The sequence below is a fragment of the Solea senegalensis genome, linkage group LG8, assembly GCF_019176455.1.
Source record: "Solea senegalensis isolate Sse05_10M linkage group LG8, IFAPA_SoseM_1, whole genome shotgun sequence".
Lineage (NCBI taxonomy): Eukaryota > Metazoa > Chordata > Actinopteri > Pleuronectiformes > Soleidae > Solea > Solea senegalensis.
The window spans coordinates 14,284,853-14,302,941 of NC_058028.1; the positions used below are offsets into that span (position 1 = coordinate 14,284,853).

Here is an 18,089-nt window from a genome sequence, read left to right on the forward strand (position 1 = left end):
AAGTACAAGCGACATAAAATAACTACACATCACTCTTTAAACACTTATCAGAACCTCTGACATCTTGTTGTAAGTTGTGGCTGGATTGGTCCAGACACTTAGTCTGGACAATGTCTGGGGTCAAGGCCCTCCTACGGAGCTCCTCTTATAGGTCACATCCTGTCCGAAGGGGGAGAGAGAGTAGGCTCCTTTTACCGTGGGAGGAGGCAGGATGGGGGTCAGAGGTCAGGGCTGCTTACTCAAGTTTCAAAGCTTTCTGGGAGCTGAGGCCACAGGGTCACAATGGGCAGTTCAGCTCTAGTTAGGGTAACTCTGTCTTTGTGAATCACAGTAATGGCTTCCGCAATCAAATGCTAAAAATGGAAGCATTTGCATCCTGTGGTGAGGATTGTTGGGGTGAGTGCTGTTTCGGCCAAACACGTGATCTGTCTCTCGGGGCTCGTTACCTGCTGTGCAGGGCAGAAAACCCCACAACTGTGATTTCAGAGTGTGTTTTGTTGTCGCCGTGGGGGATTACGGGGCAATCAATCACTGAGGGCAGCTCTGCTTTTGACTTCAGTGGACAAACACAGTCTCAGTGTGAGCTCACTGTTGGAAATGAAAGACGACTATAGAGCCGGGATTTCTGAAGCCAAATTAAGCCACTAAAAGAGGCGATTAACCCCATTTTCAATTCGATCACCCGTGAGTGAATTGTGACATCACAATCATACCAAAAACAAAATGAGTCAGAAAACAACTACACCTTAGACTTCAGTTCTAACATTATGGTGGTGACTATTTTGCATCCTTTATTTTCGCCTCTCCATAAATCAATCATTCAGATGATCCATTTGATAAAGGTGTGCTACAAATATCAATGGCTAAATACTAGGCTAACAGGCAGGCACCTCCTGCTCTGCCGGGCACTTCTTTTTTCCTTTTATTAACACCGGACAGGCCGTCATCCATTAAATAAAATATAATCACTGACAGTCTCTCCCCCAAGGCCATGTTTCTGATTTGTTCATTTATAAAGACGTTTCTCAATGGTTTTTTGTAGAAAGAAATTGGTCCTGATTTTGATTGGGGATCTGTCTGAGCTAACATCCAGCTTTCATTTCGTAATCCTGATCACAAACAAATTCAGCTGAACTCTGCCCATTAAAAATACCTCTCTCCAGGGAGGTGGCATTTGGGTTTGCTAACTGACTCCCGTTGCATCCTGTGTTCCCTGGGGGCTCAAGGCACCTTCCTTCATGTCTTGGGAGTTCCCATCTGGGGCATATTTTTGGAAAGCGATATCTAGTCAACTGTCAAATATGTCTTTTGCTATCCATACCTGTATTCGTCACGGTTCTTCTCCTGAATAATTTATTCCATCTGGGGATTCATGGGCACCATAAAAAAAGTTATTTTTGCTGTTCTGACTGCAGCTAAAAATGAATAGCTATGTGGTGGAAACACCCAGAACAACTTAATGTGAACAAATGGACTTTCACATATCATGATGGCATTTATTTGGAGCTATCCACCGCCCAATTAATTGGTGTTCAAGAGTCAATGGATGTCTGCAGAGGAAACCTGTTTGATTATGTCTGGGGCATTATAAAAAAAAAAAATCTGTTAATGTATACGTTTAATTTTCTATAATTGCATTATATAAAAAAATGATTACAAAAAAGAAATATTATTAATCGATTGCTAAATTGATCGACAACTATTTTGATAATTGATGAATCGGTTTGAAGCTTTTTTTCATGATTAAAACAAGATCTTTTGAGTGCATGTCTGGACACAGCTTCACATGTACTACAAAAATGTAATTTAAAAAAGCATAAAACAATGCAAACTAACCCTGAAAGTTACATAAACCTGGAGGTGGAGAATAAGGTAAACAGATAAAAGCGAAAGGGACTGGAAGAGGAGAGAGAGAAAGTATGAGTAAGTAAGAAGTGAGAAGTAAGAATAAAAAGTCAAAACTTTTTGTTTTTCATGTTTGATTGGAAGTGTGAATACAGATTATTCAGAAGTGGGATCGACAATGACAACAGAGTGGCGGTGGTGGTGATCGGGGGAGGTGAATGTGGGTGTGGCAGACGCGAAAGGAAACCAGAGAAAGACAAGCCAAGAGTGAGGATGATGGACTACAGATGTGCACAAGTCAAAGATGTTGCAACAAAACGTGCAAAAGAAAAGGCGGGGAAGAACTAAAAGTACGTCAAAAGTACAAGTTGCATCTTGTTGTCTTTCTGTGGGCTGTTAAATTGCTCCAATGTACAGGGACAGGTAAGTGGAATGCATCTGCAAGTGGGATCTTATTTACTGATAAGGAGGTTGATGCACGGTGTGGCAACGAGCCGGGTCTCACAGGGAGAGAGGGAGGTACATACGTAACTGCTCCAGTAACTTTCGGCAGCTGGCCTTGTCTGGGCTTCCAGTGCACAAAGATTCAAATTTCATGTGTCTGTCAGACTTTGTATGCAGAACAGAAAGTCCTCGGTCATGAGTGGTTCTGTTTCCTGTCAAAACGAGTCTCTTCAGTCTAAGCACCAAAACATATGTGTTGATCGATTGCCAAGAACTGAGAACGCAACACGCGCAGTCACTTACATTGGTCCACTTATTCCTTTCAAACAGTCTCAAGCAAATAATGAGGTAACATAACTCTTCCCAGGTTCTGGCACCGAGTGCTTATTAAAATGTATCAGCATGAGGTAAACGGTGTGTCTTCACTGCAAAGTGGAAAAAAAGTAGGACATTAGAAAACGTGGGGGAAGGAAAAAAAGATTCCTTCACACCTGTAACATTAATAAGAATTTCCACAAGATATACAGTTTCAACTGCAAACACTTGAAACAATAACACACTGTCATTTGTGCTCCAGAGCAACGCATACAAGTGCTCTCTGCTCTGTATCTGCTATGGTTACAATAAGCAAAAACAAATATTGGTTTGTCTCAGGGAAAGATCATGGTTTAGGATCATATTGCTACTTGGTTAAGGTTAAGGAGACATCAGAGATTGGTTTAAAAATCACTATATCTTTAAGGTTAGAGTACAATGAACCAATGAAACTGTAGTCATCATCCAAAATAATGGACAGAGGTACATACTTTGGCACTAAAGTCACAAAGTAAAGAAATTGTGAACATGCTTTATGTTTTTGGGGTTCATAAGGCCTGGCATATGAACAACAGCATTTAGTTGTTTCGGGCATTTTGTGTGGATGAAGACATTTCCTGAAAGATGGAAAACTTTTTCAAAGCCACAACACTATCCGTGTGGATAGGGCCTAATATAACACAGGTGAAACACGTTAGGGCGGGGCAAAGGGAACACTGGATAGGAATCCAAACTCAACAGGATACACGCAAAGGAAACATTTCAAAATAAACCCAAAAACAAGGAACAGAAAATCAAACACAGAGAACTAAAAAAACAAGGTAAAGTAGAAAAAGTATAAAGACAACTGTCCAAACAAAGTGTGCCTGGGTAATCCAGGGGTCGTGACAACTAACTCAAAAGACGGAGACAGAATTTGAAGTAATTCTCCATGAGGGGACAGAAATTCTGTGCCAAATTTCAGGGTGAGCCATAACTTTTCACAACACCTTAATTCAAAAACCAAAATGACACCCTGGTTGCCATGAAGATGTGCATGAAAGTTTACGCCAATCCAAATTATTTATGTCACATAATATTATGTGTGAGATGACATTACATACAATGTCAATATGAAGTTGTAACAGCAATTTCACATCGCTTGTGCTGGGTGATGGCAATCATATAAATCACTTGATGTTAAAAATATTATTGTGACATCATCCAGCACACGCGGAACAGCGTTATCTGCCAACACCGTCACAGCAAACAACACTGCGGTCCATTAGTCCTGTTGCTGGTCAGGCCACCAATGACTCACTGGATATATAATCAGCTTCCACCTCTGACGTTATCAGTCACTAATCCTGTATGGACACATTTCATCAGTGTTTGTTTACTTTTGGAATAAAACCGCACTCTTGTTGATAATGTCAAACGTGCGTGGATTTTTTGGAACTGCTCAGTCAGGGCGAGTGATCAATATGTTATCGGAGTTGTCTTTGTCCTGTGTAAATTAGTCAAACTGAAGGCTATTGGATTTGAAGTCCAAACAGTGGTAAACCAAGGCCAGGGGAAAACAGGGCACGAATGTGTGCGTATGCAGATGGAAACACGAACACACACTTGCACCCTTATCTGTCCCACATGAGAGATCAAAGCACCACGGGCTGTCAACAATCAAACGGAATAGAGGGAACAGCAACAAAGCTGATAAAAGAGAGCAAGTGATAATGACGACAGAGGGACTGGGTAAGTACTCGGTGAAGAGATATGAAAGCAAAAGGAGGGAGACAAGGAAGAAAGTAAAAGAAAATATTCACATATGTCCTAGAGTAAATGAGGTCACTTCACCCATAAGCCATTGCTACGGTACACAGTGAACAATGTACGTCTCTGGAGGCCAATCAGATAACACCAGCCAAGTGGGCTGCAGCTGTGAGCCAATCACTGTCTCTGTTAATGACATCAGATGTACAGTTGGATTCATTCCAGGGAATATGATATGCTAAGGAAAGAAAAAAAAAAAAACCTTATTGAATTAGGCCCTACAGCCTCTACTTCTGTGCTCCAGTTTCATCAGGAATATCACTTTCTAGAGTCAGTGAACGACCGCTCTTCACGCTCTCCATTAAATTTAGCAGTAAACAGTAAAAAGAAGTAAAGTGTAAGCAACTTCAGATGTTCTACAAACAGCAGACATTCCCATTTTCAAGCAGCACATCACATCTGGCAAGTGTCTAGTCATCGTACTAAATATTTATGGCTCAAAACTTGTGACATAACTCGGGTAACTATTAACAGCAAGTTTAAACGGACCAGAGTTTCTATTGAGCGGCGGAGCCACTTCTGTCATCTCACTCTATAAAACAGGTTCATTATCTTTTCACCTGTATGCTCAACCATAAACAGAGGAAAAGTACTCAACCTACTTCAATGTTTACCTCTAAAAAGAAAACCCAATACATTGTGAGGGTCACATGTGACAAGTATACACGAGGCGAGTCGTTACTAGTGTCAAGTTTGTTGGAACGAATGGAATCACAGAAAAGACATAAAACTGGAATTGGAAACATTTTTCCATCTAATACCACTTCACTCAAAGGTTCAGGAAAAGGTTTTTTTATGAGGCAGGACAAAAAGAGAACTGCTAACTTAAATTATAATCCATTTATCTCAAAATCAAAAAAGTCAGAACATTTGGCTTTAATTATAATTGGTTAGTTCTTCTGTCCTTCTGCAACTTTCAGTCGTGGCAGAAATATTTAGGCCATTTCCCTCAATTCAATCACCACATAATAACACAGACTATGTAACCAATTGAGACACTATTTAATTTAACAAGGTAAAATGACTCTTTATGTTAATGGAGTCTAGTGGTCTTTATAAAAGCTGTTTCTGGAAAACGACAAAGAATCATACAATTGAACAAAAAGGTCTCTCTGGGTAGGAACCATTTCTTCAATGTTGTCAGACACATGCAATAACCATCAGACCCTGTCAGTTGCAAAAACAAGCATTTTAGAGGACACAGCCTTCTGACTTGGACAAATGTCCAGCAGTAGTATTTTACAGTTCCCAGCAGCGGATTTATTGGCAATATTCCCCGTCAATCATTTACGGCTTTAAATTAGGAACAAATAAATCTATCTCAGGGTTATTATTTGTCATATGCCATATAAGCAGTGTTTTTTAAGCTAAGTGCTAATGTAGGCATGCCACGACATTTACAATAACAATACTAACATGTTTAATTAGCCCTAAACATAAAGTGCAGCTGAGGCAGGTGGGAGTGTGTTTTCTGTTACTGTATAAACCAAAGTATAAGGGCAGGTGGCGTCATTACGGAGGCGCCGTGCACCAGGAAAGTAAGAGAAGTAGGACAACAAGGTAAGAAGGGACTAATCTTTTTCAGTTTGAAGGATGCCTAAGCTAGTTAATGGAAGTTTTATATTCTGGTTTGTTATTTTTACAGTTTCATTTACCTCAAGGCTGCAGCTGAAGCACCCCTTTACAGTACTCATAAAGACAACACCTTTATGTTGCACATGCATTTGCAACAATAAAGATGTTCACATCCAAACAGTTTGCCGGGAGGACAGACAGATGTTCAACAGACCGCAGGACAGATGTTCTGAATGGCAGCGATGGGCCTCTTTATAGCAAAACATAAGAGTTGTTCAAAGAGACCCTGCTGACCCTGGGACAGAGCAACTCAATTAGCTTCACATAATGAGACCAGACTGTGGGGGGTGTTTATATAAGCTTATTAAAACATAATCCTGCGAGCAACGTCATACTGTAGCATGCCAGACAGGCCACTCTGTAACAGCTGTGTGAGGTGCAGCAGGTCAGTGGCTGTGGTTCTCAGAAGTGAAGAGAGAAACGCGCACATATTATACTTGGAAACGTTCATACTAGAGAGGACTTGAAACATTTCTTTGGAAGTATAAGTGTTATCTAAGAGGATTAATGTACAGTAGGTCTTCTTAGAGTTGGTAGAAAACACGACCTAAGTTTAAGGCTATAATGAACCTATATCATGACAAAAGAAAGACAACTGAATCCACTATGGGCAGACACTACGGTGAAAATAAATATAAAAAAAATGGTCCAAGGATTGCAGGCTGTGACAAAAGGCACTACGGGGAAGCAAGGGACACCTGGAAGACAAACTGACAAGTAGCGATGTCAAATACACAAGGGGAGGAACACGACAAGAGACAGGTCAGCTGTGCAAACGCTGAACTCTTGAAAACCATTCTTTTCCCTTAGTGAACCGGTGTCACAAGCACATAGATTCTCATGCTTTACAGTCCTGTAAACTTATACAGAGGCTGTGTGAACAACTCTTGTAACAGGAGGAGATTTCCCTCAAGAGTAATGTAGACAGTAGTCAGTACATGGGCAACAGAAGCATTTGTAATGTGGGGGGGGTCTGAGGGATGAAGTAGATCAATGCCTACTTTTACCTACAGAAGTAAACAAAACTATCGACTCAACTAATTCAGAGACAGACTCAATAAAAAGTCCTCATTCAACTAGTCAGCACTGTCATGGCCAAGATAATGACAGGAATGACAGCAACAGTGCATTTCACTTATGCAGTTTGAAAGGGAGTTGAGCCTAGGATGATTCACCAACAAAAAGTATATGTAGTTGGCTTTTCTTTTCTTTTTTTTAAATACAAACTCACCTCAGCAATGGAACTGTCTCCACTGTCCCTACATGCTGACGCTGCCTCTGAATCACTCTCAGTCTCAAGCATCTATAACAAGAGAGATGGAGATGGCTGAAATAAGTCAGGAAATAGCATGAAATTAGCATGAATTAGCATGAAATAACATCAATAAATGACAAATGACATGTTAGGCCTAGTTTCATAAGTAGCTAGTACTTGTCCGACTATAGACCCAACAAACTTGATGATAAAAAATACTGAATACCTGCTCTTTACGCTATACTAGTCATAGCTGACGCAATAACATCGCTTTTCATTGTTTGGTGGAATTTAACATTAATCTAACAAGACCTATGGCTAATACAGAGACTATGAAACAAAAGAATAAGGCTTTAGTAAAAGCTGAACATTTTGAGATGACACCGGAGCTGACGTTACCTCGTCCAGCTTTACTGGATTGGATGACGGTTCACCTGCCGTAGGAACCATAGTAGGAACTAGCAAATGCGTGCTGTGAGTTGTGGGTAGGTAACAAGGAAAACCTGGAGTGGACTTTCAGTGTTATAGGTAACGCTGAGTGGGTAGACCAGTGTTTCCCGAATCCTGGGGAATATTACCTTGCATGTTTTAGATGTTGTCCTGCTCCAACACACCTGATTCAAATGAATAAGTCATTATCCGGCGGTAGACTGAACGTGCAATAATATTTTACATGGTAAATGAAAGGGGCAAACAAATAATCATGAAATATAATGGCTGTGATGCCTCGTATAGCTGGATAAATCTATTGTGTGAATGTCTTTTAATCAGGGCCTCAGACGTTGCATTGCCTTACAAGAGCTTGGGCAACAGTTAATCCTTAAAACAATGTACCAACTGGACCACAGTCTTCACAATTTCACACCACAGCACAGACTCGACTGACGTATGTGGTTCATGTGGCCCAGTAATCCCTGCCCTGTGGGCTCAGCTCCAGTGGTAGCAATTATCTTTTTCTTTTGTGTGTGTGCGTGTCACCAGCTTTAAGACATCAAAACTGATTATGGAGGTGCTTATGTGGAGACAGAGTTCAGTTGTTGCCTAAATGATTCTCAGAAGTTATGTAAAGAGGTGGGTTTACAGGGCTGAACAGTTCAATGACCAGTTGAGTTTTAACAGCTAACACAGCAACTGGCTGGAGTTGACAAGGCCACCCATTTCACACCATTACCTCATCCGTAGCATTAAATTAAAAAAATATATATATTCAGCTGTTTACATCCAGGACTATTTGCAAATAATACTTAACATTTCTGGGATTGTAGGGAAGTCATATATGAAGAATACTTTTTTTTACATTTACAAGTGAATTCACAGTGCATGTGATGACCTATAGAAACTATCATAAAAACATACTTAAAATTCTCATCTGTAACTAAATACCAGGACCCTTTAGTATGGAGCCACACATCTATCAGTCCTGCATATATCGTATTTAAACTTGTTGAAGAGAATGTATGGATTCAGAGAACTGCAAAATTATAGTGCTTTTTATTTTACACAGGTAGGGCCAACAGTATTTGTTATAGACATTGAAACTGTGGAGAAAGATAGGATACATTAAAAAGCACAAACATCTGTTGTCTTTTTGGCTCTCTGGGAGCAGTGTGGTGAATCTCATCTGTCTGTATGGTTTGTGGAGAAAGTTGAACATGAGAATCTCACTATGAGGTCTGAGCAATGTCGCCCTGATATGTTTCCTGTCTGGTAGTTTCATGACTGACGTCTCCTATATATTCGCACAGACAACTCAAATTTCAAGCCGACAGGTACTAGGTATTGTAGTCAGACGCACGTCACAACACTAAATCAGAGGGATTCTTCACAAAATGTCTGCCTCAGACACAACAATGGGATTTCTTGCTAAAATACTGGTGGAAAGTGGAGCCACACCAACTATCATAATTAGACCATTTGGCACCAGTCTTAAATTAGTTTCACCCACACTGAGGCTGGACAACATACTAATCTACAGTCTGCCAGACAACACAAACTCCCTTTTAGCCATCTACCCTATGATTAGTGCTTCTAAACAAGCACAAGATACCTAGCTCACTGTCATTCTCTGCCCATTGTTGTATACTGTGGTGTAGACACATAGCTATGAATAGGAGGAAAGGCATATTTTGGGTCATTATAATCATCTGATCCTGCATAGTTAGAAGACATGGTGCAGACAAAACCTCTGAGGCTAAATCCTCAAACTCTCATTTGACTCTTTCCTCACTTTTTAAAAATAGTTATTTTTTATTATTGATTTCTGAGGCTTTCTTGAAACTCTTTGTCAGCGATTAAGCAGCATTCAATGTGTGTAAAGACTGCTCTATATTCAGTTTTTTCTCTGTCTAAGAAGTGCATGATGTTGTGGGAGATGGTAAATTCAATTAATGCTACATTATTATTATATCAACATTATAATAAATCGTATTAGGCTCCCAAAATAGCGACCGTGTTATTCAATGGGCAGACAGTTTTGGCCAAGACCATTATAGAGGCATTAAGGTACCTCTATAATTTTATGTCAATTTTTAAACTAAGCTAAAATAAAAAAGCTGCTGCTTCTTATGTTTCAAAGTGGGTTAGCCTCTGGATTAAACATCACCCTCAGACTGCATTTTGTTTTTTCTTTTGGCTTCTCCCTCTTTAGGGGTCACCACAGTGGATGATCCACATGTTTGATTTGGCAGATTTTTATGCCGGATGCCCTTCCTGACATAGGGTCACTTTGGAGTATCCTGTATTTTTATTATGTTCATTTGCAGTATGTTTAAATGTTGAAAACAGGAAGAGGAGAAACACTTGTGTCAAAACCCCAATAGCCTTAATCCTACAGCCAAATCATACAACCCCAGCTCCATTTCTGTTTTTTTTTGGCAATATGTACTGCAAATGTCTTAATAAAGCACAAATGTCTTAATAAAGCACAAAAAAATCTAACACTGCAAGGCAACTTGATTTCCCGCTAGTGAACATCCATCTTACCAGGCTCCATGCTTTCTGCTTGTGGCTGACCCACAGTGGTTTGGACTACACGGCGTCCTAAAAGCAGGGAATAGCTACGGTGTGTGAGTGCGGTGTGTGAAACAAATAAAGACTGCAACTGTGATAGACGGATGGTATAAGTGTAAGTATTTTATGAAAGCATCTGCCCTATTTCTTTACAGTTTACAACAATGGCTTCTCGAATGCTTCTGTGTAACCGAACAAACCCACAGACGCGTCAGGTTACGTAAAACATAACACCTGCCAAAACCCCTTTTCACGCCCTCATATCTTGTGACCTTAGACATGAGTAAACCCACCTCCATATCATATTCTCTTCAGTGAGTGCGACTGTCAAAATAACGTCTCAATGGAAACATCAGCCGTGAAAACAGGTTAAATATTTCACATTTTATTTTGTTCTGCTTGTACAGCTCAACAAAATGATTCCATGCCAGAATTGAACCGACTGAAACGCTCATACTGTTGAGCACCATTCAGAGTTGGACAGCAATGTCATCTTAAAATGATTACTATGTAACATACATAACAACATATCATGTTTCACACATCTGTCCTGTATCGATGTTGATCGGTTATTGGCCCAGAATGGACTCAGATAAACAGACAGAGCTGAATGACAGGCTTCTGAAAAATAAGAAGCAAACAGAATCAGTTTCTTTGGTGATTTCACCTCATTTACTGTTAGATTAGAGAAAGCTCCAATGCACTTACTGACAAAGACCAATACTAAGCCCTGTGATTACTTCAACCAGTGGCGTAGTTGCTGATCAGCCATTTCTTTTTCACTGATAATGAGTAAACGTTTGTCTCGAGCACCAGTTTCCACTGGTCCAAAGGCCATTGCATGGCAAGACTTTGGTGATATGTTTGGACTCTGTTTGATAAGGACAATGTGCAGTGGCACAACCCAACCTAATGCTACACCCTTGAAAACAGAATTCTGGTAAAGCTTTTTCAGTGAATACTTAAAACCTCTAAACCCTAAAGCAGACGTGTGTTACCCAGGTTATGTGTATTGGTGAGCAGTTTACAGAACTCTCACTGTGTGTGTGTATGTGTGTGTGGCTAACAGTGCGACAGCTGTAGCAACATATAAAAACTGATGTGGAGAAATCCCTTCACTGGCTCATACACTTTAACAGAAATGGATCGGAAGACTAATGTGACAGTTCACATTAAAACGACGTCACATCCTAAATTTCATATACATTTATACTCTTATACATCTGAGTGTAATTCAATAGAGAACGAGTTAAATAAGTTTGATCAGATTCTTAGCAAGTTGCCAGTGAAGTTATAGACTAGAAAACAAATGTGCAGCGTTGGCTTCAACTTTTCAATAGCAGAACTATTGCATCTCAGACTGGAGCTTTAAGGTGAGTGTCAGTCACAAGTGTTGGGTGCTGGATTACAGTAGAACACATAAAAATAGTACACTTTGTTAAAGAAATGTATCAAATCAGACAGAAAGGAGGAGTATACTTTAAGTACATAGCATTGGCGCCGAACACGTCCCCTCAAAGTCAGCTCACATTTCCTTTGGACAAGTCCAGTATGATATGAAGTCCATGTGCCATAAAAAATTTATTAGCTCCATATTTTTTGGTTGAGCGCTGGTCTCAGTCATATTTAACCATTCAGTCAAGGCTCTGAGCAGCAGACAGTGGTTATAGCCTCATGTTCTGTCTTTCAGGCATTAACTTTGGATACTTTATGGTCACAATGACAGGGTGCCAAACCTCCAACCAGTCTACAGCTCAGACAGACTCACTCTGCCTCCACTGATCTGTTGTTCCACTGAATTAAAGTAATTCTGGCCGGCACATCTGGGGTCGTCCAAGTGAAAAATTCAAAAGAGGTCCATACATCCAAGTTAGTCTGCCCAAACATGTCAACCAGTTTTTTTTAATCGTCTGCGCTCCTTCTATTGAACACACACATACTTCTTCCACCAGGACTTGGAGAGCATCTTCATCTTATCAGCAGTGCTGCGGACCTTTCTCTCCCGCCGTGCCCTCCTGTCAGATTGCCGCAGCCCCACAGCGATGGCAGCGTCAAACACCTCCTTCAGATTCTTTTGCGTCAGTGCCGAGCACTCAATGTACGTCACCGCACCAATTTTTTCCGCGAGCGCTCTGGCGTCCTCATCCAACACGGGCCTCTCCCGCCGCCTCGCCAGCTCAATCAGCACCTTGACGTCCTGCCGCAGGTCACACTGCGTGCCCACGAGGAGCACAGGCGTGAGAGGGCAGCGCCGTCGGATTTCTGGAACCCACTTCTCCCAGACGTTCTGAAAGGAAGCGGGGCTGACCACGCTGAAGCAGAGCAGCAGGGCGTCAGTTCGACTGTAGCAGAAGTGCCGGAGTTTGTCAAATTCGTCCTGGTGGAAAGAGAAGGAGAGTCAGCAATGCGCTCATGTCCATTATTTAAAAATCAGACAAGATTTTCCATTTGGCTCTGCTCATTATCTTCGCTCTGTGGAAATGTACGTCTCAGACAGACCACACACAATTTGCACTTTTGGTGATCACTGCCCTGGTGCACACACTCAAGCACCATCACATCACAGGAAAGGCAGTTGTGCCAATAATCGCTTAATGACAAACTGTCTACACCAAATTTATATTGGGCTGATACACATTAGCCCTCTTATTTATGTCATCTAAAGTAAATTAACACTTTGGAAACACACAGCTTTGACCAATAAGCCCCCCCCCACACACACACACATCCTTGGGTGCACACACAGATTAAAGGTTTGCAGAAACTTGACACAAACCACTCCTCCTCTCTCTCTCTTAACTCCCTTCATTGTGGCACACATCTCCTAATCCCTGTACAATGCTCTGTGCCGGCACCTTCTGATTTCTAAACGCAACTCTAATCTGCAGAAACAACCGCTTATTCAAACGGTTCACATGTGGAACTGGAGCTGGGGAAATACAGTAGACACTTAATCAACGTTGGCTTTGCTTTGTTGATCTGATGACGCTGACTGTACAGACACATCAACCTCTGCGAGTGTGGAACGACTTTGTTTATCACAGCTTTGGCTGCAGCTGTTATCATCTTTGTCCAAACCTCAGTCTTTCAGTCTTGGCCTGCTCTCTCTATCACTCTGTACCTCTCTCTTGGTCTGTTTTCTTTTTTTTTATTTGGCACATCCCGACCCATTTCTGGCACTAGGTTACCTCTTATGAAACTACATCAGTACAGTAAGTGTTTGAGGACTTTTATCCGCCCTTATTTGCCCAAGCTTGTCTGCATGTGTGGGTGCTTGTGTGCGTGCGTGTGTGCGTGCGTGTGTGTGTGTGTGTGTGAGTGCAGTTTCAACACTGTGTGCAGCTTGCGACATGCTATGAGGTTTTTATGTGTTCCACTTCACTGCCAAACGCCTTTGATTCTGCGTAGAACTGGCAGTTAATATTTGTGAATGTCAAATATGCTGCTCCGAAGGGCAGGTTTCTAACGAGATGAAAAAAAAAAAACTAAAACAAAAAAACACCCATGCCTGAGAGAAAATATAAACACTCTTTCACAAAATGTTCTTAGCAATATTATGAGTCAATAACGTTTGCCTGACAGGTTTGTTGCACCACCATGTTCTTTTCGGTGGAGACAGACTGAAAGAAAAGTGTTTTCATTTTTCTTTACATCACCTACAGCCAAGCCTCCACCATAAGATACTGTATACCTGTACGGGCTAAGCTATTTTTCCAAATGGAGACTGTCTTTACATGGGCTGCTTAAAATGTAACTTGACTTATTCACATTTCACTAATGACTCACAATTGCTTTCTTTTCCCAATGAAACATATTTTTTGTTTAACGTCACATGACAATGTCCACATGAGAAATCGAATTGCTTTAACACACAAACACACACACACACACACACACATACACTCAAAACGGAGCTTTGTTGAAGTCCAGTGCATGCTTTAGATGTGACCCATGCTCCAACACAGCTGATTCAGATGAACAGCTGCTCATCAAGCTCTGCAGAAGCCTGATAAGGAGCCGTTCATCTGAATCAGGTGTGTTGGAGCATGGGCCACATGCAGGGCACGGAGTTGTCACATGTTTGGATGGTTTTATGCTTCACGAGAGGAAGGTGTTTGCTGTATGAGGTTTACACTCTGGGTTGAAGCTAATCTGCTCACAGACACGATATGTGCTGCAGGTACAAAGTTAAATCTTAAGTTATAAGTTGTATTTGTTTTCTTGGCATTGGGGCGAACAACAAAGATGTTTTAAACTCATTTGTGGTGCAGCGATCACAAAATGTGACATTTACAGCTAAATGGAGAAAAGGCTGAGAGACACAGGGTTATCTGGGAAGAGTGCCAAAAACTCACCTGTCCTGCAGTGTCACACAGCTGTAGTCTAACTGGGTTTCCATCCACCTGAACCACAGCTGTTGAAACAGAAAACAGACAAAGAAAATATGAGTATGAGGCCACCACCTGACACTTGAGCACATTTCACACACACACGAGCATGTTCACTGGAATAAACAAGAGCGTGCCAGTTGAAAACACAAAGACCTCTGCTCTTCCTGCTCCGTCTCGCCCACCCACTCTGCTGCATGTTACTGTTGAGGCCAGAACACTTAACTGTCGCTCGGACCACTCGCTGGGCTTTGTTCTCTGTCGTGGTTTGACAGAGGCCATTCCAACGCTGACTAACAGAGGAGTGAAAAAAAGAAAAAGAGGAGGAGAGGGGAGATTTTTTTTTTGTGACTCTTCCAGTCGGCCTCACTTTTAGATTGGAAAAGTGAATGAGTCACCTTACGACGGCTTTCATTACAGGGCCAATTATTCTTTCGAGACGATTAAACACAATGCAGAGCAGTGGGCACATGGAAACATTTAAAGTACGCCTGGAGTGGTCGGTCATACAACCTGATCAAAGAGCCTGCTGGAGCTGCTCATGTAACAGGACAGGCAGCATGGCACCCTGCTTTAACAAAAAGAGGAGAAAGAGCCTCTGAGTAATCATTCCCTAATCCCTGACATATGATATTCCTTTGATTTTCAGGTCCCAAATTCCCACTTATCATCCCCTCTCTCAGCCTCATGCTCCATTGCGTCTCTGCCACCTGTGGCATTGCGTAACTGCTCAGAAGTCAGCTTTCAAGAGGACACTGTGATCCCCGAGAAGTGACATCACCATTAAGGGCCCCCCAACTGCACAATCGCTCTCTGTCAGGCTGTGGCGAAAGACAATCTCTGCCTCAGAGCCACTGCAACAGATGTGCCCATTCCAGTATAGAGGAGAGGGCTTGTGGGTCAAGGCTGACAATAGACAGAGTTGTGCAATCCAAAACCCCAGAACCAGAGACCAGTCTGTACCAGAGGGTTGAGCCAGTGCTGGTCTGAGGGTGGTGTGTGTTCCCACCAAGTGTTTAATTGGGATTTGTGCTTTACTGCACTACACAGAGAAGTTACTTTAAGATAAATGATAAAGCAGCTCGGGTTTAAAAGTGAGAGCTACAGAGACTCTATAGCTGATACAGATACAAATAAGAGCTCCAAAAAATGGTGATCAACAGGTTACAGGTGTATTGTTCACGCCAACACTGCTCACATTAAAACAAGACGTTCTGTTCTTTTTGATTAAACAAAGCCTGCTCGGACTAGTAGTGAGTGAGTGAGTGAGACAGTTTGGAAAGTGGAACCGTGCCAAATGGAAACCTGGCGGCGTCAGCTCGTGTACATTAACCCTGATGGAAGATAGATGATAGGAAATACAAACACATCTGTGATGACAGTCAAATAATAGGGGACATGGCAGAGTGGGCGGGTGCAATCGAAGCATGCGATGTTGAAGAAGAGTTCAGTCATTGAGAGAGAGATGAACAGGCAAGTGCAGACAAACACGCAGAAATGGAGGGTGAAGTTGCACTCAGTGAGAGGTGGCAATATGTGCTTACCCGAAAAGTCATCAAAGGCAGTGGGAACGTATTTGGTGGGATATCCGTTCGTTGTGTAGCTGACCACCAGGCTGGTTTTGCCCACCGCGCCGTCACCGAGCAGCACGCACTTCAGCAGCCGCTCCTGCGCGTCTCCAGGCCGGTCTGGTTTGGGGTTATGCGGAGGCACCGGAGGAGCCATGGTCCTTCCGTAATCCATGGTGAACAAAGGTGACATTCAATCAGCCAGCACTTGACCGCTCTCTCCTCGACGGCCAGACGAAGCGTCCACCATGGGAACAGGTTCCCTTCTCTCTAAACTGTGCGGTGGCGAAAGTCCGTGCGTAACAGTCTTACCTCTCGACCCGCGCGCTGTCAAACTCACTGTAGCGTCTCACCATCCCGACCCCAGAGAGAAAATCCGCACTTTACAACGCGAGGGCGGATCTTGACGCCGTATATGTTCAGACTGATTTGACTAACCCCGCCCATTTCATCTCCTCACAGCAGAGGGCTGAACAGACGCAGGTGGAAACCGAGAAACCACTTTTCTTCACTTATTTATCTCATTACATTACATTACATTACATTTATCTCTTTTTATGTGTCCGTTTATAGACGGGGCCTGTCAAATGTGTCCATTCATATCAGAATACATTGATGCTGTGCTGCATACTATTGTAATAATAATAATAGTAAGTACTATTATTTACTATTGTATACACACACACACACACACAAACTATATATATATACATATATACACACGCAGCGCTGTCAATAATTTCTAGGGTACAATGATCTAACAGTGTAGCAGTTTGACCTTGTGTCAGTAGGTCCATACTTGTCCAGACATCAGTGAGAAGAAGTCATGGTGTCCATTTTGAAGATTGATGCATCATAATGTGCTGAAATTTCAGACCCCTGTCTGTCTGTCTGTCTGTCTGTCCGTCAGTCAGTCAGACCGCCTGACCTACTTTCGTTTGTAGCCAGCTCATGCTGCAAGGAGAGTATAGCCAGGTCTTAAAATGTAGCTTCAGAAGGAAAAAATCAAATCACGACTTAGTCAGCAGTTATTATTTATGTATTGGAGCTTTTTTTTTTTTTTAACAAGAAACGTAACTTACTTTCTGACTGGGTCCTTTTTCAAACCGTATTGGTGCAGGAGAAAAGGTCAGACACATTTGACAGCTGGATATAATGAGAATGAGATTATGTCTTGACTTTTGTCGTCCCCTTGTGGTAAAAAGCAAGATCAAGCTCCCAAGTTACATCCATTAAAAAACAAAGCATTCTTTTTAATTATAATATAAAATATACATATAAAGACATAATTAATACTAAAAAAAATAAATTTTACTCAAGTGACACAAGGGCTCATAATGAAAGCAAATAAATAATAAAATACTGAAAGTATTGGTGTGACCAGCCTTCACAAACCAACATCAGTTCATCTAGGTAGACTTTTTTTGAAAGAACTTAGCAGGTAAGTCTCAAATGTCTTACAGAAATGACCACAGATATTTTGTAGTTACAGTGTCGTTTAAATCCTTCTGTCTCTTCATGTAATCCCAGACACGCTTCAATGATGTTGAGAACAGGGCTCTGTGCGGTTTACACCATCACACACAGAACTCCAAGTTCTTCTTCACACTGAAGATAGTTCTTAATGACATTGGTTGTGTGTTTGTTGTTGTTGTTGTTCTGCTCCAAAAGTAAATGTTGGGACAACCATCTTCCTCTCTGATGGTCCTGCATGATGGATAAGTATCTGCATGTATTTCTCAGCTCTAGGGAAACACACTTGCAAGGAACCCATGATTCACTGTTGCCTGCAGACTGTCATTATTGTACATTTCAACGTTT

At 41.7% G+C, this 18,089-nt stretch overlaps 1 protein-coding gene across 1 annotated transcript; it reads right to left on the minus strand.

The window, feature by feature from the left end:
• Window positions 1–10,681: 10,681 nt before the first annotated feature.
• Window positions 10,682–16,672, minus strand: rhoub (ras homolog family member Ub). Its single transcript, XM_044032443.1, has 3 exons — window positions 16,245–16,672; window positions 14,668–14,726; window positions 10,682–12,689 (listed from the first exon to the last, which is right to left on the minus strand). The coding sequence occupies exons 1-3, from the start codon at window positions 16,459–16,461 to the stop codon at window positions 12,234–12,236; spliced, it is 732 nt and encodes a 243-aa protein (XP_043888378.1). The 5' UTR covers window positions 16,462–16,672; the 3' UTR covers window positions 10,682–12,233.
• Between the last annotated feature and the right edge of the window lie 1,417 nt (window positions 16,673–18,089).

Excerpts from the sequence above, each read along its gene's own strand:
- rhoub (XM_044032443.1), bottom strand. The coding sequence starts at position 16,461 with ATGTCACCTTTGTTCACCATGGATTACGGAAGGACCATGGCTCCTCCG. Across the intron at positions 14,727-16,244 it reads TGCCTTTGATGACTTTTCGG|CTGTGGTTCAGGTGGATGGA; the intron begins GTAAGCACATAT and ends CTGTTTCAACAG. Across the intron at positions 12,690-14,667 it reads TGTGTGACACTGCAGGACAG|GACGAATTTGACAAACTCCG; the intron begins GTGAGTTTTTGG and ends TCTTTCCACCAG.